At 39.5% G+C, this 24,917-nt stretch overlaps 1 protein-coding gene across 1 annotated transcript; it reads left to right on the top strand.

The window, feature by feature from the left end:
• The first annotated feature begins 6 nt into the window (after positions 1-6).
• LOC139712196 (gamma-tubulin complex component 5-like) lies at positions 7-24,579 on the top strand. Its single transcript, XM_071624036.1, has 22 exons — positions 7-113; positions 1,421-1,527; positions 2,716-2,827; positions 4,099-4,192; positions 4,891-4,973; positions 5,597-5,847; positions 6,740-6,829; positions 7,418-7,511; positions 8,754-8,931; positions 10,292-10,555; positions 10,750-10,949; positions 11,638-11,753; positions 13,876-14,159; positions 14,801-15,062; positions 17,089-17,254; positions 18,070-18,224; positions 18,892-18,982; positions 19,517-19,637; positions 21,193-21,395; positions 22,463-22,677; positions 23,277-23,377; positions 24,458-24,579. The coding sequence occupies exons 1-22, from the start codon at positions 66-68 to the stop codon at positions 24,544-24,546; spliced, it is 3,324 nt and encodes a 1,107-aa protein (XP_071480137.1). The 5' UTR covers positions 7-65; the 3' UTR covers positions 24,547-24,579.
• The last annotated feature ends 338 nt before the right edge of the window (positions 24,580-24,917 follow it).

The following is a 24,917-nucleotide window of genomic DNA, read 5'->3' as shown; positions in this document are numbered from 1 at the left end:
CGATAATTTCCCCGCTCCGTTCAAAAAAAGAGAACCATTATCAAAAGGTAATAACGGATTTGAAAATGGAGCAGACAATCAAAAACTTAGTGAAGAAGCTGACAGGGTTTCGGGTATGTATGGTTACATTTGTGATTAATAAAGTTGAATACCAGTGTTTCCAAACGCTAGTGCTGCATGCTGATGCTGATGCTGTTGCGTGCGTGTACTCTGCTCTCTGTAACACGCTACGTCTACGGTTGTACTGTAAAACTTATACCAGCAAGCAGCAGTGTAGCAATCTGTAGTGCAGTTTCTGCCCGGCGGCGCAGCGCGGTGGCTGACTGTGAGCATTCCGCATTCTCGGGCGGACGGATATGATTATCATTGATCGTTCCTTTGGGCTTTGCGTTTGGTCTTGGAGAAGTGGACCATAGAATTAACTCGAATCGATGTAAATCATCGGTAAAATCATTATATTGACTTTTCCTGTCTACCTGCAATCTGCAGAGATTCTGACAACCTTCTGGTTTCCTACAAGTTGATAAAGTTCAATTTAGTTCTGCACTGTTGTTTGAGTAGACTGGTGAGTGGTGGGCTAGACCAACCACCTAACACATGCCTAACTGTTGTTACACTGAGTATTCTAAGCCGGCCAGCTACGTATCCATGGATAGATTGCAATGCAACCGACAACAAACAAGGCCAAGGTCAAGGATGGCTACCAATGTACCATGTTGCTGGCACTTATGTACAGTAGTAGAGGTTCTAACAGTTACAGCCCACATCACTGCACATGTTTGTCTACAAGAATGTAGACCTAACGTTTTTAGTCTACATGTACCGGGCCGAGTACGACTACGAGTCATGCCTCACAAAAATCAAAATACGACCCAAACAGCAAAAGGCCAAAACACACACACAAAACAAGAAAACAAAACAAACAGATTTCTAGCCACTAGATTAAAACTTAAAAGTTACCTTTTGAGATATTGGTAGACAGTGGTAGACAGTTCTAAATTTGTATTTTTCGTTGAAACCATTTCACATTTGAATGATTGCATCATAAGTAACAGCTCCATGATTACATGTGATTGTGCAGTGGTTACATGTGTATTGTGATTACAGCGATTATGTAGGCCCCTACCTCTGCACTGAGATTTGCATGTGCGCAGTCAATGACAGTATTTCAGAATCTAGAATTTGAATACCCACTGGCACTATAGATTTAGATCCTACTTGCAAGGTACATGTATGTACATACATGTATAGGTACATGTATATTAAGTGTGTTTTGGATCTATAATTGCTATACACATTATTGTAGTTGTACTTGCTAACGTTAGATCAAGGGCTATAAAGTAGTTTAAAACTCTTTAATAAGACCACAAGTTTGTGTTACTGTTTTAGACCTGCCAATACTTTGTCGTTGTCTTCACAGGATGGATCTGAAAACTTCAAGAGGACAGTGCAATTTGTGCAGTCAAACTTCAGATTTCATCGATACCTGGCACCAGATAGTCACAAGATCATGCGGACTATTGATGGGTGAGTTTACACTCTTCAAAAAAATGAAATTTGTATGACTGCTTTGAAGCAGATGATGGAAGTTTTTTTAAAATATTTTTATATGTAGGGGGGTATTTTCTTTTTTACTGGACCCCCCCCCCACCCCCGCAAAAAAAAAAAAAAAGTTTGAGGAATAGATTACAGAACACAATTACCTACATTTCACCTCAGAACTTTTATTAAAACTAAAGAGTTTTTCATATCTAGCAGCTTTGTTCATGTTTTGCACACAGTTGCAGTTTTAGGGATGGTATCCAGTATTGGTAGAGGTGAGAATTGGGCTTTTAACTTTTTGCGAGATATCAAGAAACCGTTTGTAAATTAGTACAGAGCGTACCTTTAAGGAGGAATTCAGAGTTTGTTTGATGAAAATCGGTTTTGGAATGGCTGAGACATCCAAAAATAAAGTAAAACAAAGCAATCATGATAAAAGCTGGCAGGGAATAATTTTCCAACTCAAATTTGATTAGCAATTTCAGCTGATGAACAATTTTTCAAATGGTATCCTGTACACTTCTATGAAATAAAACTGCTACACAAAAGACAGTTTGTGTAGCAGTGGTGTAAAAGTGCATAGCAAATTGCGATGCGATACCAGGAAAATCATTCCCGTGCTGGGTCCCACATTTTATTAGAACTGCTCTGTTTTGGGTATCTCAGCCATTTCAAAACCAATTTTCATCAAATAAACATTGAATTCCTTTTGGAATTACATGCTCTTTCATATTTCATTTAAAGAGGTTTCTCATGATCTCGCCCCAAAATGTAAGAAACATGAGGTTAGGTCTCAACCAAAACTATACGATCCCTTTCACATTTTAAGAGAGAGGGAAAGAAAGTGCACAAAAATCTCTGTTTATGTTTAGCCTAAAAGATAGACATTCATTTATTATTATACTCTTTATTTCTTTTTCTTTTTCAAACAGTATCATTTGATATCAAGTCTGATGTTGTATCACATTAATTTTCTTGTAAACTTTTGGTGTTTTTTTTTATGCTTGTACACTTATGATTGCTGTATTTCAATGACCAATGTGTTCATTAGATACAATGTGCACTGTACAAATGTATATTGTTGTTAAATGTTATGCTTGAGTTTCCATAAAATTCACCATTCTTGCTTGTTCATTTGATTGATTGTTTGATGTTTGTTTGTTTGTTTTGTAGCATAGAGGAAAAACTTCTCATTCACTCCCAGGCTAAGAAAGCAGCTGCCCTTAAGAGATGGATCGAACTCATTCTGAATAATCCCTTATCCCACAGATCTGAAGATGTTAAGGTGAGGCAGGTTTTGACTCTAGTGTAGTGAACTTCTTAATATCTTTTTAGGGGAACAAATACAGAAAAAGAAACGATGCTGAATTTATTGAGCATTGAGTTCAAAATGCAGATCTATACAACTGTTGGAAGGTAATCCTATAATTTTGCTTGGGGATGACATTGAACACATTATGTCATGAAAATGAAGCTGTATATTATACTGACTCATTACAGCTGTACATAGAAAAAAAAATGTGAAACTGACTTTCTCATTCATTGTTTTAGTTGCCAAAAGTAATGTGCTTTCTGTAACCAGTTTTAGACTTTAACCCTAAAAAGGCCGGGGTGGGGGGTTGAAACAACCCCCCCCCCGACATTTTTCGCGACTATTCCGCTGCGCGAAATTTTTTGACCGTGCCGTTCGCTGACTTTTTACTTTCAAGTCTCGCGCATCTTTTGACACCATTTTCGCGAAAATCGCGCATACCGTTATGACGCTGCACAACCTTTTATACATGCGTGTCAGACCGAAAATGGCTCAAAAACGTGATTTTGTGTGTAAAGTCTATGCAAATGGAGTTTTCTCACCTTATTCATAAAGATATGATTATTTTCACTTTCCTAGGCTGAAATCAATTAATTTTAGCATAATTATGCTTGGAAAAGGTTCTGTCATAAATTTTGCGAAAAAAAAAAGATAAAACAAAAGGTTGAAAAACAGAGAAATACATAAGAAATGCATAAAACAATAAAATACATAAGAAATTAAGTTTGATATTGGACTTTCTTTTCAAGTACATTGTTAAGAATGCTACAAAGAATGTTATCACCAAACATTAGGATTCTAGGAACTTTACTTTCTGATTTATAGCAAAATGTATGGATTTTATGCATATATTAGCATAATTAATTGTTAGAATGAAAATTTCCATTTCTTTTTGTGTAGTGTGGTAGATTACGCCACAGGTAATGCATGTGCCAATTTTCATGGCGATTGCGCGATCGACGGCCGAGATCTCGGGGGGGGGGGGGGGGGGGGTTGAATCAACCCCCCCCCCCCCCCCCCCCCCCTCGGCCACAGAACACCCCAAAAAGCCCAGCCTGGTAAGGGTTAAAGGGCATTCATTTCTGGGATTATTATTATTATGATATATACGGCTTGTGTCTTCACGTTATATTATTCCTGTTCATTGTGTCATTTTGTACACACACACACACACACACACACACACACACAAAATGAATGATTTTGGGTTCCATTCCTTTTTCTTGATGTCATGATCTCTACAGAGTGAAGCTCACTATGCGGTTCTGTCCTTCTTGCTCAATCTGTCGCGTTCTCCGTCAAACACAGTTTTGCACGAGAGGCCGCCGAAAGTAGAAGGTATAGTTTCAACTTCCTCATGTATAATTCTAGAGAAATTTCATTCTATCAGTGATGCCTTGTATGTTGGAAGGAAATGCAACTGATTGACAAATTGCCCTTCATTGACAATACATTGTAGATGTAAAGCATTATTCAGTGTTTTTAGAAGTAGCTATGATAAAAATCATGGGCATACATACTTAGGATGGATTCTAACCCACAACCTCCTGAACATACAGTGTAAGGCAGGTGTCGTATCCACTAGACTACCAAGCTTTTGCCCAATAGCCATGTTGAGTGCTGGTTGTGGCGAGCAGGTACTGCATATATTTATTCAAATTGATGAATGCTGTACCAAGTAATCTGTTTAATGAATAGGAAAGGGCTGTTGGGTGATTTTTTTTTCCCAATTGTTGAATCAAACCTTGATGATCTTTATGATATTTTTGTGCACATTGCAACTGAGATGTGAGTTTGCAACATTTTTTCCTGTGCTGATTTGCAAAATGTAGTTTTGACCAGTATTACTGTTTGACAGAAATATAGGAAGCTTTGGAATTCATATCATTTTATCTTGTCAATAGTGTGTGTGATCTTGATGAAACCCCAACCGTTCTGTTCATCCAATTTTCTCTGTCCATTGGCATAAACTTGAATGTAGTGTAGAATTTCACTCAACAATTCTCCTTATTCTGTGCCTGTGATAATAAATCAAGCACCTGAGCAGAAGTTTGACTGGGCCAGCTTCTTACTGGAAGGGTTGCAGCCAATCAGATCATTTCAAGAGTCTTCAGATGAGGTGAGCCAAGGACCTTTTCATTTTGCACTTTTAAATTAGTGCTTTAAGAAGAAAGAGACAAAAACAAACAAACGAACAAACAAAGAAAACAGAGATATCTGTTGCAGGTTGTTGTTGATTTTGTCTCTCCTTTTTTTTTTCTTTTTTTGTTGAGGCAAGACTTTACCATGCATGTTGATGTTGTAACACATACAGTTTGAAGCCATGGTGACTACAAGTGTTGTAGGTATCCCCTCCTCTTGCATTCAAATTGTGAATCCAGCCAGGCTGCAGGTTCAAGAATTAATGAATGAATCAAGTAGTCGCCTGCCCACATTACTTTGTACACCTGTATTTACTTGAATTGGTTTTTGTTATAACCATACATTACTTGTATGAAACGATTGTGCATTTTCTCAGCCAAAGTGTCATTGTTTAGATTTTTTTTTTTTTTTTTTTGAAGGGATGGGATAGCTTGATTAATGAACAAACCTGATTGCAGAGTGTGCGTGTTCCAGTTTAATGACCCCCACTGTTGATTTAGAACATTTTTTTTGCATTATCACCCATGACTTCCGATACCCAACAGTACTTCACAGTACAAATCAATGATGATTGCCTGCCCTGTTCATTCTGGTCTCTAGGAGTGGTCTGAAGAAGAGGAAGAGGAGGAGGAGGACGACGGAGAGAATGTTGCCGGCCAAGAGCGTCTTGCTCCAGCCGCTTCAGGTCTGCAGCGCCCGACCTCCCTGGGAAGGTTCAGGGACAGGGCGGGGCTGCAGAGCGCAGACTGGATCGAGCTGGCCGATCTGGTGGTGGACCAATACTGGGACGGAGACAGGGAGGGCATCCCAGTGCATAGCAACCACCTTAGCAACAGGATGGCCAGGCATTGGTGAGTGCTGTATTATCTTAGCTTGACATACATGTAGTATTTCAAAAGCTTTGGATGTAGTCAACACCTTCAAAAAAATGACACTGTCGTGAAGTAAGCAAAACATACAACATTTGGCAATAGTTTTGGATTTAGATATTTGACAGGTGTTGAGTTTTTAAATATGTATCCTTGCTGATTGGCTGCTTTAGCCCAAGAAGCACCAATCTTATCAATACATCATGAAGCTAAAACATGTTCTGTACTCGTATTTTTTTAATTAATTTTTATTTTGCATCTTGGCTGTACAAACATTTTTGAAGTTATTCTTTCACTAGTGAGGGATCTGTAAAGAAATTCGACCATGCTAGCATTCCATTTATTCACAGAATGGATTCTCAAACTCTTGCTCTGGGAAAATATTGAGCATGGTAAAACTGTAAAGGCCACTTTGTTGAAATATTAAAAGTATTGTACATCAAGGGCAATCTTTTTCACAGCTTCACTTTCAGTTTCCCACAATATCAAACTAAGGCACTGATAGCATGTAGCACATTGCAGCGAGATCTTATTAAAGGGATGGTATAGTTTTGGTTGAGATTGGGATTCAAGTTTTCACTTTTTTTTTGAGGAAATAAGAAACCATCCATATGAAAAATTAAACAGCATACAATTCTATTAAAAAGGACTTTGTCTTTGGATATCTCAGCCATTTGAAAACCTATTTTCATCTTAAGTCTTCTTTATAGAATTGTATGCATTTTGGTATTTCATATAAGTAGTTGCTAATTTTCTCGCCAAAAGCTAAAACCTGAATCCCCATCTCAACCAAAATTATACCATTCCTTTAAACTGGAACCACTGTTAAACAATGCCTTTACAGCCAATTATTTATTCCTTCACTGCTTTGCAGGGAAGTAGTGGAAGAGTCAAGGCAAGCGTTCCCTTCCGGCAGCCAGAGGGTTCAGGTGACAGAGAGCCAGATCATCAGGGAGTCCGTATGGTGAGTGGAGCGTCGGCAGTTCTCCACTGTGCACACAACGACCAAGAACATCCTTTCATCGCTTTTGTTGATGTAGTTGCGGCAGTGAACGTGATCTCAGAAGATGTGATATGATACGATATGATATGATATATAATGTGATATGATATATGATATGATATGATATGATATGATATATAATGTGATATGATATATGATATGATATGATATGATATGATATGGTATGGTATGATATGATATGATATGATATGATATGATATGATATGATATGATATGATATGATATGATATGATATGATATAATATCATATCATATCATGTGAATTTATTTCCACTATTGGGTTGGAAGCCCTGTCAGCTGGTGCTGATTTTCAAAGGGATCCGATACTACTAAAAAACCCAAACAACTAGACACATCCACATACACTATAAAAGTGATGATGAAAGAGCACCTTCATATTTGTGTGTCAGTTTAATTTGGTTATCTTGGTACATTGCTGAGTAGTGTTTCCCCACTGCAAACCTTGAAATATGTACTCATGCATTTCTTCCGTGTTATTTATTGGTTTTGTTTTTATTGTATCGATAGGATGCTGCTTGGTGCTGGCAAGTCCTTTGTTTACAGGCTGGAGGAGAATGTGTACAGAGCAAGAGATGACCTGCAAGTTTCCCATTTGACCCCAGTACGTTTATCAATGTGATTTCAGGCATTTTGTGTTTAAATAGTTAAAGCGATGGCATAGTTTAATCAGTTTTGAAAAGGCTGAGATATATAAAAACAAAGTGAAAAGAAGAGGTCCTAGTAAGTGTCTCAGCACTTTGACATCTAAAAACATAATAAGAAAGGTGGAGCTTAGCATAATCTCTGGAACCTGTGACAGAGCTGTTGCATTGATCATCGGTTACATTGTAGTTTATATATATAGTACTCACTCAGTGGATGAATTTCAGTGTCTCGAAGCGTACGTAACTGTAGACACATATTCAAATGATTTTCCGAAGCATGATGACAGACAAGTTTATGTTTTGAAGGGGAATTCCTCCTTAACCCTAACTTACCTGGGCTATTTAGCAAGCTTGAATTCCGGGGGAAGGGGGGGGGGGGGGGTGGGGGGGGGGGGGAGGGGGCATTATGGCCCCCCCTTCAGATCTCGGCCGTTGATCGCGCGTCACCGCAAAATTTTGCATGAACATAAAGCCGGATGTAATCTACAAGACTGTTAAGTTAAATTTTCAATAAATTTGCATTTTCTATTTTAGATTAATTAATTATGCAAATGCAAAAAACCTCATTTTCGTCTGTAACTGGCTTATAAAAGCTTATGGAATGCTGATTTTTGGTGTATACTAGTATATTCCTAGAGACATTCCGAACATTTGTGCGTAAAAAAAAAATATCAGTATAAAAATTAATTTCTTATGTTTTTATTGTTTTATCTTTTTTTATGTATTTCATTGTTTTTTTGAACTTTTGTTTTGTGTTGTTTTTTTCAGCAGAATTTGTCATACACATCTTTAGAAGCATAATTATACTAAAATAAATTTATTTCAGCCATTAAAATTTAAGATATGAATCTTTATATGAATTAATTGAAAAAACACAGTTTGTATTGACTTTGTACACAAATTAACGTTTTTGAGCAATTTTTTGGTTGACAAAAATTTTTTGAAGGGGCGTGGCTTCGGAACGATATGCCCGGGCGCAACAAATTTGGTCTCAAAAGTTGCGCGAGACTTGAAAGTAAAACGTCAGCGAGCGGCGCGGTCAAAAAGTTTTGCGCGGCGGAATGGTCGCGGAATTCGTCGAGGGGGGGGGGGCCATTATGCCCCCCCCCCCCCCCCCCCCCAGGTAAGTTAGGGTTAAGTCTGAAAACCCCTCTCCATTACTCTGACTGCATCGATCTGTCCATTTATCTTGCCCTCAGGCTGCCCTGACAGGCATGACGAGAGAGCTGGCACAGCTGGGCTCCCAGCTCCTGCGGCTGCAGTCCTTCATCGACCGCATGAGGGCGCTCCCCATGACCTACTGCCAAGGTCAGAGGTCACGGAGTTTCACGCGGCTGGGCTCTGTCTCCTCTGAGAAAGAGGAAGCCTCCCCACAAAGTAAGTCATACCACATTACATTATCCACGACTGGATACTGTAAACTGCTTGGAAATTTGTATGTACTTGATGTGTAGTATATCCCTCTCAACACACACACATGCTCTCTCTCTTGTTCTCGCTTTCTACACGCACAAACCCACAATACTTTTTTGTTTTGTTTTTGATATTAAAGTTATGGCTTTTATTCAGTACTACGGAGATCATACTAAATAGGTGACAATTACACACAAAATATCTCTTATTGATATTAAGCAAATAATCAACGTTGTTGAAGGTGATAGTTTGTCTCATTGCCTGAAACTAAAAGTTGATTATTTGCTTCATATTCCACATCTAGGGTCCTAGAAATTCCCATTTTATTCCACATCTGAAACCGTTTTAGCTGTCTTTAGGTATCCTTAGGGCTTAGGCTACGTGTGCGCGTAGATGACAAAACAATGAAGTTGCTGCGCACACCGCGCGGCACCGAAGTGAAAGTGCGTTGCACTGTCTACTATCAAGTAACCTAAGTCACATGATAGTCCACAGTGCAACGCACTTTTATTTCGCGCGTACTCATGTTGCGTTAGGACTATGTGGACTGTGTGGAGATTAGCGAAACAAAAGGGACTATCAAAGTAGAGTGTAACAAACTTTTCTTCTCAGGTGATGTGATGGGCAAAACTACGCTTCATCACGTGATCAGCTCTGGACCAATCCTATTGCAACATTCTTAGTATGTGGAATATAAGACTTGATATCATTGTACATTGTATGCGTTTGAAAATGTTATAAATGATAGAATACTGTAAAAGTAGAATTTTTTTGCTGTGGAAATTTTCGCACATTTTGCGCGACCAGAAACTAGCTTGAAAATAAAAGCCCGCAAATGTTATTGCTTGTTAATGTACTACAGTGTAATGTCTTGATTCTGCAGAATTAAAAACACGTGAAATTCTTCTTATTCTGCACAGCGCAAGAAATTACTCGCACGAAAATATCCACATTTACAGTAACAAAAGATTGAAATTGTACATACCTACAGCCATATGACCCTATATGATAATAAAAAAGTAATTGATATTTCTGTAAAAATTCATCAAGATCACTCACAGACCATTTATGTCATAGAAGAGCAAAATGGAAAACGAAAATGTAATGAAATTGAATGAAATTCATTATGTTCTAGGAGCACACACAAACACATACACACACACACATATAGATATATGGTAAATTTTTGTGTAAATATGTTGATTACCAGTGAGAGAGATGAGATTAAGTCTGCTTGTAGTATTAATGCAATGCTGTATCGTGCACATGATTTACATGCTACTCAGTCTAATTTCCCCTGTTCTTGTTCTGTCCACCCACAAAGATGTCCCCGGGCCAGTGCGGTCCTCTGGTAGAATACCATCTGTGGGTGATCTGGAAACAGCCCCAGGGAAGCCGCTGAACTCTCTTCCGGACGTTGTCCGCGATAGCACCGCAGTGCGCAATGGAGACGTTTTTGGACAACCGCCGGACACGCCTGGCTATTTCACGTGTCAGACCTATGAGGCTTTTGCCGAAGCCCTTGCAGAGTTCATTTCATCGTTCCGAGAGGACCTCATAAAAGAGGAGAAGAAAGTTGTGGCCCAAGGTAAAGAAGATTGATTTTTTCATAACCCCTTGCAGCTAATCTACATTAGATTTTTATGGTATTTTGAAAACTAGTGATCTTCTGGAGGTTTAAATCCTCTGTTTGAATACTACTAAAGGATGCCAAGAAGTTTTCTGATTTGTGTGAAATCACTTTCAATCACTTTCATCCCTGTCACCGTTTTGTTCCCTCAGAGGAGACGTACACCCTCGCCATGTTCGTGGCTTGGCTGGGCTCGTGGCGGCCGCGCCTCCACCTGGCCTACGATGTCTGTCGGCGAGGGGTGGAAGAGGTTGCCGTGACGATTCCCTCCCATCGGGTCTTCCTCCTCCTCCAGGTCTTACAGGCTGCCATCAAGGAGTATTACTGCCTGGACTTTGGGGCGGAGAAACAGGTAGGATCCTGGTCAGATACGTAGCTCCCTTTTTATGCCCCATAATCCCCAGTGTACTAAAGGAATGGTATAGTTTTGGTTGAGATAGGGCTACAGGTTGCAAACATTTTTTGATGATGATTTTTTTTTTTTTCAGATTATGTAAAATCCGTTATGAAATTTGAAAGAGCATATGATTTCCAAGAGGAATTCAAAGTTGATTTGATGAAAATCGGGTTTTGAAATGGCTGAGTATCCAACAGAACAAAGTGATCCTGCATGCTGGTACCTGTGACACCTTCGGTTGCAGCTGTAGGACTCATTTTCATTACACTCAGTGTTACTCAGTGTTGTCTAGTCGAGCATTAATTATCACGGCCACAAGTGAGTGTGGTATGCAGTGCTTGGGGTCGAGGCTCCAGCTAAAGCGACTTACTTATTGTTTGATGTTATGTCCACAGGATTTATTGTTATTGACTTATGTGTATGTGAGCAGATGTTCTTGGAGTAGAATAACATTCCTTCTGTACTGACCAACATAAATGAGGAATGTGCACTGGGGGGTAAAGGAAAAGATATTCCCATGTGTGAAACTTTACAGTGCAGCACTACCATAGAACAGTAGTTATGTTGTAATACTGTATTAATAGTTTGTTATGTTTCGATGTCAGAGTTTATTGATCTGTTTGTGTGGTTGGTCACTCATCAGCTGGACCTTCTTTGGGACCTGTGGTCAGCGACCACCAGACCCTACATCAGCTTCATCAGCAAGTGGCTGACCCACGGTGTTCTCTCAGACCCAGCCAGGGAGTTTGCCATACACAGGTATCCACATGGCAGTGATTCTACCTCATCCTCACATTCAATAACGTGCTCAACTAGAAAAGCAATCGGCTGGCGCAGACCTCCGCCAAGCAGTTCGTTTCCAGTGATAAGAACATGCTGAAAATTGCCCAGTATCCCAATATAGAAGCCTTCTGTTTATGTCATCACCTTCCAGCTGCGCGGCGCCTCACCCGAGCAGAGAACCCGCTTTAGTGTGCATATGTACATGTATGCAAACCTCAAATGTGCGCAGCTTTCTGCCAAAAAATTAAAAATCCAAATAAAAAATTCGTAAAAATTCCCAAATCACTATTAAAATTTAATCATCAGTTTCTTGTGTCATTGTTGAATTTTACTGCAAGTTTTATCTAATCCGCTCACAACTTTTTGAGTTATTTTGCACACAGACAAATAAATTCTGACAACATAATGCCTACAGCATGTCCTTCTTTGATGGAGGTAAAAATACCCCCCCCCCCCTTCCTCGTTACCTCACTGCCCAAATGGAAACAGGAAATCACTGAAACAAATTATAACATTTAATACTTAATGCAGGCAAACAATGTCTCATCCATCACAGGTGTCTATGTGGGCAAGGCATAATTTAAAATCTTTCTTTTGTTGTTTGTCAAAAAAAAAGCATATCACCAGGGCGGCAAGACCTCATATCTCAAAACTGTCAAATGTTCAGGAGTGCAAAAAAACAAAACCATCCAACAAACAAACAAACAAGATGGCAGTCAGAGCACTTTATCAAATGCGATCGTCTTTCCTTTGACTTGTGATGGAGGCTTCACTTTGAGGGTAAGACAGCTAGGATTTGGACAAGACATCACCTTAACTGATTATCTGACCACTAATCTAAAACAGTAATTGTCACTGAAATTTGAGATACAAGGTTTTGTCACCCCAGTGAATCTGTTATCTGTTATATTTTCAGGATAATTATGATTCAACCTAATGGGTTGCATTGCCGTTTTTACTTTTTTTTTTTGTCTTTAAATTGTACTCAGCAGTGTTACCAATATCTTATTGCACTTTATACCTCACTGCATACCCATGGTAGTTCTCCCAGCTCAGAGTACTGTACTGCAGTTCAGTGACTTATTTGTGTTTCTGGTGGAATACTAGAAATTCATCCTTTCAAAGTAATTCATAAGCTTGCACTGCTGGTAATGTTACAGATAGCCTGATACAGTTAATGTGAGAACTACAACTTTTAACTTCAAAATTATTATTATTATTTTGTTGTTGTTGCAGTTATGCAATTAAGGTACATCAAAAACAAAAGGATTTTATAGTCATGAAGATGTTGATATTCCTTTTCATTGTCATGGTTGGAAGGGTAAGGAGATTTCAAACTGAAGTGGGTTCATTGTATGATGACTGGTAGTACCTCATTATAATATGGATTTGTGCTAGTATTTCATGCATTATTGCTATGATACAATTGAGTATATGAATATAAGAACGACCCAAGTCCATGGAAGACCATTTCGAGTAAACTAAAAAAAACTTCATATCTTTTTTGTTTGTCCAATAATATTCTATTTAACTGTGATGGGAAGGCAACATTGTATATGCAAATTAGAACATATATTATTATGACAATTAACATTAACATTAATTGTGGAGAGGCCATTTTGTGTGATGGACTTGGGTCGTTCTTTGATTCATATGGACTTGGGTCGTTCTTTGATTCATATACATGATATTCTGCTATAGAGATGAGAGGATGAGAGAGGGCGCTATAATATGAATGTAAGAATGACCCAAGTCCTTCATTCTTACATTCATATAAGATTTAACTCATTTATTTCAGGCACTTCCGGGGGTAATTAGGATTTATCATTTATACACAAGATGAGTCCATGCATAAGCTACAATTTCCCATGTCAAACTGAATTTGGCCAAAAATTGGACTTGGGTCGTTCTTATATTCATATACTCAATTGCCTGCTGGGGAGTTTAATATTTGTATCTCTAGGCACCCAGCCAGTGCCTAAAGGTATTAGAGGAAGGAGAAGAAGACCTAACAGCCAACAGATGTACCACTAGATATTACTCTTTTTTTTTCTCGTATGTTTGTTTCGTATTTGCATTTGCTTTGACTCACCCTCAGAAATAAAGAGATCCGTATCAGGTCTGAGAACTACTGGAAGAAAGCTTTCAGCCTGCAGTCCCTCCCGCCGACGGAAGAGACAGATGGAACGGTCCACTCACAGCCGGCCAATCACAGGTCGCGCTCGGCCCGGGGGTCCTCCCGATCGTCTCGGAGGGAGCCACCCAACGCGGTGCCAGAGTTTCTGCAGCCGGTCCTGCCCCACGTCTTACTTGCCGGGAAGTCAATGGAGATCTTGGAGTCTACAGGCAAGCTGAACAGAGCTGGGCCGGCAGAAACTGGAGGTATTGTTCAATTCAATTCAATTTCAATTTATTTGTTCAATTCCACCAAGACTAACAAATTACAAAATTGTAATATTGGGCGAAAAGACAAAAAAAAATCAATGATTTGACAATCATGACAGATAGCTGATAAGAGACTTAGCATATTTATACATCAGGTGGAAAAAAAAAATAGGAGTGTGTCTGAGGAAATCAGCTCAGACAATCCCATTCACATTTCACCATATTGAAATATCTCTGAAAGATAAACTAAATTTCTCCGATTATTGGTGCTATAGGGATGCTTCTGTGTTTTGTTTTGTTTTGTTTTTGTGGTTTTTCTTGAAGGGTATGATTTGTTCTGAAGATATGAATATTAACTGATTATGCAATCAGTATTCTCCTTAGAAAGAGGTACTTTTCGTAGGAATTAAGCTGTTGGAACTACTTTTTGATCAAATGTGGCCAAAATATTTAATATTTTTCTTCATGGAGAGATGCTTGATTTCTTTTTTTTTTTCGCATTATGCTTTGATACCAAGTACAAATATTTGTACATCATTTCTGCCATGTAGAAGTACAGAGAACAAGTTACTCATTTTCTTTTTCGGTGCTTGTCTTCTCAGTCTCATGATTATACTTCAACTTGTTTTCATGACTAGATTTCTTCAAGTTTGACACCCAGCGTCTCCGTCATCCACTCGTGGAACCAGTCAAACAGTCACTACCAGAGCCTCGGATGACTCCAAGGGGCGCGAAGGAGACACCGCCCTCTCTGTCCACAGAAACCAGCGTGGTGGAAGTCGTGCAGCGGCAGCTGTCTCTCCGCGGTTACAACGACCCGCTGATCGCCAGGGGGATCAGCGAGGTTAGCGTTGGGGAGCTTCAAGGCTCCTCACCAGTGGAAGGCATGGCATACAAGGGGTAAGCAAATAAAATGCCCTCCAAAAAATTACGCGTACTACCCACCCAATCTTGAGGGCAGAATATCCTGGCATAGAATGATTTACTGTATGTGCGGAATATTTCACGAGGTTTTCGTTTTTTTTGCAGGTTTCGTGAGTCAGGTGCTATTCGCAAATTTAAAAACACACAAATGTATTGACTCTGATCCCGACTTGAATTAGATGTGCACCCATAATTCAGTACTGTACTCCACAATCACGAATTAACCACTCGCAAAATCGTTGGGAAGTCCCGATTCGCGAAAAATTAGATTCGCTGAATATATGGCATATACAGTATGACTAAGCATTCAGGTAGACTTCTGTGTCAACATTGTACACGAGATCTACAAGTTTGGAAAGGCTCAATTTTTATCTGCCTGAATTAGATCCGAGGACATGGTTAGGTAGAAAGCCATCAGAGTGCTTCTAGTTTTGTGTCTGTTTACAATTTATTGTACCAGTCAAATGTATGCAAACTTTTGCTTGCTTTCTACTTTTTTCATGTCAGTATTACTGTATACGCCGAATATTTCGCGAGGTTTTTATTTTCGCGAATTTTGCGTGTCAGCTGCTATTCACAAAAATTAAAAACACACGAAAATATTGACTCTAGTGCCGATATGAATGTGGCGTACGCGTACATTTCTCCGTTCAGTACAGGACTCCACGATCGCGAATTTAACCACTTGCGAAATTGTCGGGAAGTCCCGATTCGCGAACATTTAGACTCGCGAAATATATGGCGTATACAGTATAACATCGCTTTTAATAGCTTGGCATCATATGTAGCCACCAATGCTCTTGGGATATCTGTCATGTGTTTCTCTGCATCAACAGTAAGAATGTCCTATTGGAATGGAGAATACCCTTGGTATGTTCAATTTCTAAAATTTGCAACAGCATTCTTAGCTGTGCATTTTTATGCCTCCGCCACGAAGTGGTGCCGGAGGCATTATGTTTTCGGGTTGTCCGTCCTTCCGTCCGTCCGTCCGTCCGTAATGAATTTTGTGGCAAGCGTAACTAAAAAACCTTTTGAGGAATCCTAATGAAACTTGGCATGTATACATGTGTATTAGGGGGTGAAGTTGTGCAACTTTTGGGTGCACATGCTCAAGGTCAAAGGTCAAAAGGTCAAGGTCAAATACGCCAAATTTCACTATTTAATTCCTCCATATCTATGCATTGCCAGAAGATATTTTCTTGAAACTTATAGTGTATGCATGTATTACCCAATTAAGATTCTCTGGTGAAAGTTTGGGGTCATGAGGTCAAAGTTCAAAGGTCAAAAGGTCAGATGAAAGGCCAGATGAAAATGGCAACAATTTACTATTCAATACAGAAATTACACTTTTTCTCCATACATGTACCTTCAAAAATTACTCAGTGCATAAACTTATGAGTGGATCAAAGTCAAGTTAAAGTTCTTAAATCTCCAAATGCATGCTCTCCTATCCATCCAATTAAACCTAGGTCAAGGAAGGTGAACATTCAACACATTTGTGACAAACTTGTCATTTTAATATTTTGCCAATTTTGTTAAAATGTAATCACACGTTGTCCACATGTACTATAGACCTATTAAGAGAACCATGCATTATGGCTGAGGCATACCAGTCGCCATAGCGACATTTCTAGTTAAAAAATGTTTGATTAATTTTTTTTTTTCTTCTAGATGTAGGTTTTGTTGTTGTTTTTGTTTGTAGCCCTGATCACAATACTGTTGTGTGATACTCCGGATGGTGGACAGTGCAAACAACATCTTTCTGGCTGTTGTCTTGGAAGATGATAACAGCAATTTGCTGCATAAAGATGACACATGAATTAAAAATGAAATCATTTTATAGATAGAGGGCACAGTTATGAGAGCACATGCCAAAAACTTCAAAGCAGCATATAAAGTATGGCATAAAAGAGATTAATCTACAACTTTTTGTCACTGTAGTTTGATGAAGCCCTCTTGGTTCTCCAGTCTCAATGTTTTATGATTTGCCTTCCCCTTTCAGGTCCAAGGATGACTCCAACCTGCCCATCCAGTCCCAACCCTTGGAGCTGATCTTGTATCGCCACCTGTACCCTACAATCGTCAAACGCTGCCAGGCAGTCTGTACCCAGCTGGCCTCGGTCCTCAAACAGGACTTCAGGCTTCAAGATCACTTGCTTTGTCTCAGGGTAAGGGACCTTGAAATTACAATGCATCTGATATTTGATTGATTGATTGATTGATTGATTGATTGATTGATTGATTGATTGATTGATTGATTGATTGGTGAATCAATCTATTCATTTATTATGTATGTGTATAATATGTAGCACTACTTTATGTATCATGTTTGTGTGTATGTATTTGTTTGTTTATACTTGATCTGGTCATTATCAGATGATTAATTATCTATTTGCTTGATCTGTCCACAGCTATTCATTTGTTCTGTTATATATTCATTCATTTATCCAGACATACAGTCATTGTATGTTGAATTCATCCATTTATACATTTATACCATGTCTAGAGGATGCAGTTATCTTACACTATCAAAAGACATTGAAATAAGAACATACATGTAATATCATAGAAAAGCTCTCAGAGAGTGCAGACCTCTATCAAGCCGCTTATTTCCACCCATACACACATGCTGGAAAAAAAAAAGAAAAAAAAAATCCGGGATCCAGACGATAGTCCGGATCATTTCAAGAATTTAATCATCTGTTCCCTGTGTCATTATCAACTTTTTCTGTTTCTGTTTGTTTCTGTTTGTTTGTTCATTTGTTTTCATGTCAGACACACTTTGTGACGGGAGCATGGTAACTGTTACTCCCATCCCTGGCATGCAACCATGATACACGTGGAAGTCCTTGCACTCTCACTGTGACCTATTAAAACAGACCCAATGCATGTACAACTTAAACTTTGAGGTCGTGTGACCATTCGAAAAGCAAACTTATACATAAGATAAGTTCTTGTTATCATTCTTTGGACACATAACCAGCGTTACTTTCTGCTTGAAGCTGGCGATGTGATGTATGACTTCTACTCCGTCCTCTTCAACAAACTGCGGAGGGAGGAGTCTTGGATGGATGCCCTCAATCTAAACTATCATCTCCAAGAGACGCTGAGTGCCAGATACCCAGATGAGGCAGCAAGGTGAGTGAAAGTCCCTCACTTCTTTATCTTCCGGTGGTGGTCGTTGGATCCCCTCAAGCGGACTGCTGATGCGGCACATGTTGCCTAAAACATATGATGAGATTGACGAACAATCTTATCCTATTAAAATTTTGGGTAAACATGTTGCCCATGAGAATGAAAAAGGTTACTCATCGTCGTCATCACCATAATTATCATCATCACAATAACCACTACCTCCATCATCATCATCACCACCATCACCACCTGATCACCATCATCATCATAATCATCATAGCCGACATCGTCATAATCATCGTAGCCAACATCATCATAATCATCGTAGCCGACATCATCATAATCATCGTAGCCGACATCATCATAATCATCGTAGCCAACATCATCATCATCATCATCATCTTTCAGAGCTTCTAATTGCCTCATACATATTGAAACAGAACACGGTTATAACGAAATTCCGGTTACAGCGATGTAAAAATTCAGGCTGCAACATTATATGCTCCATGTTTTTTTGTTTATCTGTTCAGTTGTATCAAAATTTTGATATAATGAAAGAAAACCGCTGATCCCGAGGACTTTGTTATACTTTGTAATAGGAGTCCACTGTATCTTGTAAGTGCTTTCTAGCAATCAAATGTGCGTCCTTTCTGTTTTTTACTTTACAAAGAATAATGATCAGCGTGGAACCACACAGGATGGCTGGCAAGGGGGAAGGAGAACCAATTAGAGCTCTGGAAAGCCTGACTCTTCATTACAAGGTAAAGTGCGCCCCCTACCAGCAGCAAGGCCCCTAGTATTTGGTGGGTTGTGCATGGGCATATCAGTGCAATGAACCTGCGATAAGTAAGAAGAGAAAATAGGCCTGAAGAGTTGATTAGTACGTTAGTCAGTTTTTGGCAGTCTGCTGTGTGAGATCTTGTACTGCATTGGCACAGCATTTGTTCATATGGCAACTCGTAGGCTTTGGAGCCATGTGTATATTGGAATCCAGATTAAGGTCAGATTTTGATCCATATCCTGATCCCAAGCTCTATAGAGCTAGAAACTTTGCCATCAAACACAACCCCCCAAAATCAGACATCATTCGACTCTCGGCATGCCAGAAATGTCAGAATCAGAACTACTGTTTGATTGTATTGCTACAAATAAATATATAGCCACTAGGAACATGTCCTATGTCTGGCTTGGGACAATTGCCAATGGCATCATATAGCAGCCTCCATGTCTCATTAGGGTGGGTGCACATGTAACTTAAAATATCAAATGGATTTTCCTACTTCATCCATGTCTAGGTACCTTGGCCGATTGACATCATCATCAACCGCCACTCCTTTGAGGTCTACAACCAAGTCTTCCGGTTCCTGCTCCAAGTCAAGAGGGCCCAGTACTGTCTCCAGCAAGTCCGGTTCCAAGGTGGGTTAGGTCTGCAGCAACTCGGGTTGAAGTTTAGTCTCCATTCAAAGTTATTACATGACTGTGCATTCTCCTGTAACCCTGAGGGTGCATTATTTCAATGTAGCCATTTTACCTCATTCAATTTCACTACCTTACAGGTAGCCGAATGTGAAACATCACTTCAGTGTTTGAAGTCCACACAAAGAACAATAATGCTTTCAATTAAGCCACAGCCTTGTCCATTTTGCAGCAAGCCAAGTCAGATGTAGATAGAATAAAACTGTGAGCTCTTCGTATGACCCAGGAACATATCTTGCGGTACGGTACTGTATTATACATTTTTTGTTTCATAATTATGTAAGATATTCCAGTATGGTCAGTGTGTGCCACCCTTATTTTCATATTTTATGTCATTTAACACAGCGTCATCAATTACTACACTTCAGTTTCTGAGTTTTCATGGCTAAAGATAGGGTCAGAGTGTTATTTAATTCTTTTACTTTCATAAAGTTTTCTGTTTTCATTTGTTCTTGTGCTTAGTCTTGAATTTGTTATGCCTCCGCAACGAAGTGGCCGGAGGCATTATGTTTTCGGGTCGTCCGTCCGTCCGTCCGTCCGTCCGTACGTCCGTCCGTCCCGTTTTGTTTTTGTCGATATCTCAAGAACCGTGTGGTGGTTTTACATCAAACTTGGTATGAGGGTATATCCTTGGGGGATAATACTTTGTGTGGATTTTAGGGTCACAGGGTCAAAGGTCAAAGGTCACAGGTTATTTTGTGAAAAAAAAAAAATTGAAATTTCATGTTTTTCTCCGTATCTCGCAAATGGTTCAAGGTATCTTCATGGAACTTGTACATATGCTTGTACTGATGGGCAGTGATTATCTAGGGAAGTTGGGGTCGTGGGTCAAAGGTCAGGGGGTCAAAGGTCAAGGTCAACTCCTCAAAATATCACTACTTTCCTTAGAATGCAATATGCCTGAAGGTTTTTTTTTTTTTTTAAACTTGATGTATGGCATGTATTACCCAATATATATTTTTGGGGAAGTTTCTTGCCAAAAGGTCAAAGGTCAAAGGTCAAGTGAAAGTGCTAAATTGCACTTTTTCCTCCATATCTCGAAAGTAACTCCAGGTATCATCATGAAACTTACATATTTATGCATGTTCAACCTAACAGTGATTCTCTTTGGAACTGTGAGGTCAAAGGTCAAAGGCCAGGTTTAGATAATGCTATTTTCCCATTTGATACTGAAATTATACTTTTCCTCAATACCTTGAAAATTACTCAATGCATAAACTTATAAAAGGGTCAAAAGTCAAGTAAAAATCATCAGTTCCCCAAATACCTGCACTCTGACATTTTAATCATTCATCCAATTGAACCTAGTTCTAGGAAAGTGTACATTCAGCACATTTGTGTCAAACCTGTCCTTTTAATATTTTGCCAGTTGTGTGAAACTGTCATCACACATTGTCAAGACATTGTACTATAGACCTATTAGGAGAACCATGCATTATGGCGGAGGCATATCAGTAGCCGTAGCGATATGTCTAGTTTTTTTTGCAATGTTTAGATCTGGCTATGTCCATGAGGGACAATAGCCTTGACCACAGCGGCATGGACTTTGGTGACCGCAGGACCACGTCTGCCCTACTTCGCGGTCTCCAAGGCGACGACGAGCTGAGAGAGAAGCTGCCCCTCGTCCACCGACTCCACCTCCTTCGCTTTCGCCTCATGCACTTTGTCAATGCAGTGCACAACTACCTCATGACGAGGGTGGGTATTCTTGATCATTATCTTTTGACCATGGAAGCGTGAAGGCACTCTTTGAACCCTTACTGCGCCTTCTTTGTTGATTGCCACAGATGTCTTGAAAGTACAATGGACTCCACTATAGCGAAGTCCTCGCGACCGGCAGTTTTCTTTCGTTACATCGTAATTTCGTTATAACAATAGAAATACACAGAGGAGATAGTGTTGCGGCCTGAATTTTACTCCGTTGTAACTGGAATTTCATCATAACCGTGTTCGTTATAGCGGGAGTGCACTGTATTTTTCAATGAATAGAGATTACGTAATCCCTTATTGTGTCACCATGGCTTTCCTGTTGGACTGAGGCACATTGTTGCACCCGAGTGGGCTTGCTAATTTTACAGTTAGATCAAGTTTGCAGGGGATGCTGCATGGTTTAAAAAAAAAAAAAAGTAGGCAAGTTAAGCCAAGTGCCTGGGCAAATAAAGGGTTATCTGTGTTGAGTTATTAATTTATCTGCTTCATAAGGAAATAATGATTGGATTATTTTGCATATTTTTCTTTTATTTTGAAGTATATTTGTGTACAGGCATTCCATTACAGTGCACTCCTTTTATAACAAACATGGTTATAAAAAAAAAAATTCCAGTTACAGCGAAGTAGAAATTCAGGCCCCAACATTATCACTCTCTACTTTTCATTGCTTATTTGTTCGATTTTACAAAATTTCTGTACAACAAAAGAAAACTGTGAGTACTACAGTGTTTAGTAGTTTGCTCTATAAGCACTGTAGAAAAGCCAGAAAGACATTTTCTTGGAATAGCTGTAAAATAGTCAAAATGGTGAAGAGTATTCTTATCTCTTTGAGCAACATGCTTGTTACCTGAACTGTGGTGAAGCAAATACATACGTTGTACATTTTGTAGGAAAGAATCTATGCACCACTGTTTCATGGCAATGGAAATAGGTGATCATCTGTCGGGGTTTCTCTGCAAGGTTTTTTGGGCCCATTTTGAAGTCTGCAATATATACATGTTGTTTTTTCATGACCATTTCCTCACCAATGCTCCCTCACTCCCTCCCCTCTAAAGATCCTGTACAGCACCGGCCTAGAGTTTACGGCAGCCGTAGAGGAGGCCACAGACCTAGACCAGATTCTGGGGGCCCACCGGGGCTACCTGGCCAAGGTGTCTGAGCGGTGCCTTCTCCACCACAAGGTGGCCTTCGTGCGGGAGGCGGTGGCCAAGGTGCTCAACATGGCCATCCGCTTCCAGACCAAGTGGGATGCAGGATTGCAGGCCATCAGGTCAGTGCATCTGACTGCTGATTAGTCTCTCTTCTCCAGGGATGCCAGTTGGAGTGAAAGAGAGGGCCTGAAATCTATCTACATGAAGCTCCTTTGTACATTAAAAAGCTTGAACTTTGAAACTGCCAAGGCCTGAATTCGAGCTTTTGCCTGAAAAAATGGCATCCCTGCTTCTCGAGAAGTTATCAGCGAAACTTCCCATGAAACTTCCTGCATGCTGTTTGCATTTCAAATTGCAAATTGTGTAGCACAAGATTTCTTTCATAAAAAGTAGAAAAAAAGAAAAGAAAAAGAGGTAAACTGCAGTATTGCCATGTACGAGTGTATCAAGAAATTGTATGTGACGGATGAAAAGAAAAGGAGAGAGACTTGGCAAACCTTCCTTTAATGTCGCATTTTGTGAATTTGTGACGGGAGAAACCAGTTATTTAAACAATGCTCACCTAAAAACCGTGACATTATACCTTCTCATATCAGGTTTCAAAAATAAAGAAATATCAAGAGTTGGGACCTACAAAATTACCCTGTTACAAGAAGATCTTGTTATATTCGACCTACTTATAACAAAGTTCCACTGTATTTGATATCTGCAATTTCAGTGAGGATAGCATTGCCAAAATGGAGGAGGAGTTCAGTAACTGCAACGAGTTCTTGTCAACTCTCCTGGCCAACATCATCAGAAGGGGCACGTTTCCCCATTGTGAGTACTTCCCCCTTTCATCTCTTTCATGTCAATTCCGCATACGTCAGTGGCATGAGGCATATGTTGATCAGTCGGCAATGTTTATGGAAAGGAGTCCAGATTCATATTCATAACCTTATGTGTGTTATTTCTCTGTACACACAGAGATCAAATATCGTCCAAGTTACTGTATACGCCAAATATATGCACTTAGCAAGCCAAAATTTGGGGGAATTGGGACTTCTTGACGATTTCGAGAGTGGTTAACTTCGCGATCATGGAGTACTGTACTGAATGGTGAAATGTATATTTGTGCATCATATTTATACCAGGAACAGAGTCATTATTTTCGTGTGTCTCTTATTTTGCGAATTGCATCTGACTCACGAAATTCATAAAAATAAAAACCTCGCAAAATATCTAGCATATACAGAGATGCGTTTTACTTATTCCCGTCAAGATGGACTCATGTTGATTTGACTGTATGCCACATTGGAGATATGACATTCTTCAGTGAACCTGATAGAGAGAGCACAGAGCAGTGGTCCAGATTTACTTCTTTGAAGTGGGCAAGGGGGGGGGGGGGCAGCGTTGGCTTTCCTCCTGGTTTGGTCATGGATGGATACTTCAAGTCTTATTCAGAGAGCAGAAATGGCTGAAAAATCTTTCATTTGAAAGTTAATAAGACGAAACTTACCACTTTCACTGTACAGGGAGCACAATAGAACAATATCTAAAATGAATTTTTTATGTCTCTTTTCCTCTATGTTTCTGTTTTTGTTTTTATAATTGGGCCAGATTCAAATGTGACTTTAATTATCTTGGAACATTATTCTTCTTTCAATACCCTATCACACATATTAGGCCTCCCTATCTTTGATTAGAAATGGTCAAGACGTGCCTTCAAGGCTTATAACCCCATTTGTACAAAGAGCAACTTCTTACTTTTCAGGAGGAATTAGGGTACTTTTCATTGACTATACACCTTTGCTTTATTGCAAGTGTGTGTGCATTTTGTTTTTTTCTTTTATTTCTCCATCTTTCGATATTGCATCATATTGTTCAGAGCATTTTTAACCTTTTTGTTCCGTTCTCTAGTGGAGGCTCTTGCACTATCGTTATCTGGTCCCAAGCCAAGGGGAAAGAACAGTGGTGACGCTGAGCATGCAGCTGCTAAGATTAGGTGAAGACGCATCATTGGATTTTTGCTTCATTACGAGAGAGACAGTAAATGACTGTTGCCTTAGCATCACTCATGATGTATTTGTCAAATTCTTTGTTAGAATCACTGTATACCCGCATATTTTGAGAGTGAAATATTTAACAAATTGGGACTTGTGCATGTATGACAATTTTGTCACACTGTGGACAAAATGAGAAAAAAGTACAGTAGACATTATGCAAGTCATCATTGGAGAAAGTCAACAAACCATGTCAGCCAAGGTAATGAAAGTCCCAAATTTTCGTCCTGTTATTTTGTTGATTCTGGCGTACGCTGACATTAGCGTAAGTCAACATATTTTCTCCAGCTCCGTGCATGTTGACTTACCAATATGCA

The sequence above is a fragment of the Diadema antillarum genome, unplaced genomic scaffold (genome assembly GCF_040938485.1).
Source record: "Diadema antillarum isolate AM-2024a unplaced genomic scaffold, OU_Dant_1.0 seq00001772_RagTag, whole genome shotgun sequence".
NCBI classification, from domain to species: domain Eukaryota; kingdom Metazoa; phylum Echinodermata; class Echinoidea; order Diadematoida; family Diadematidae; genus Diadema; species Diadema antillarum.
Note: the sequence above shows the minus strand (reverse complement) of the source record. Positions and strands in the feature narration are given on the sequence as shown.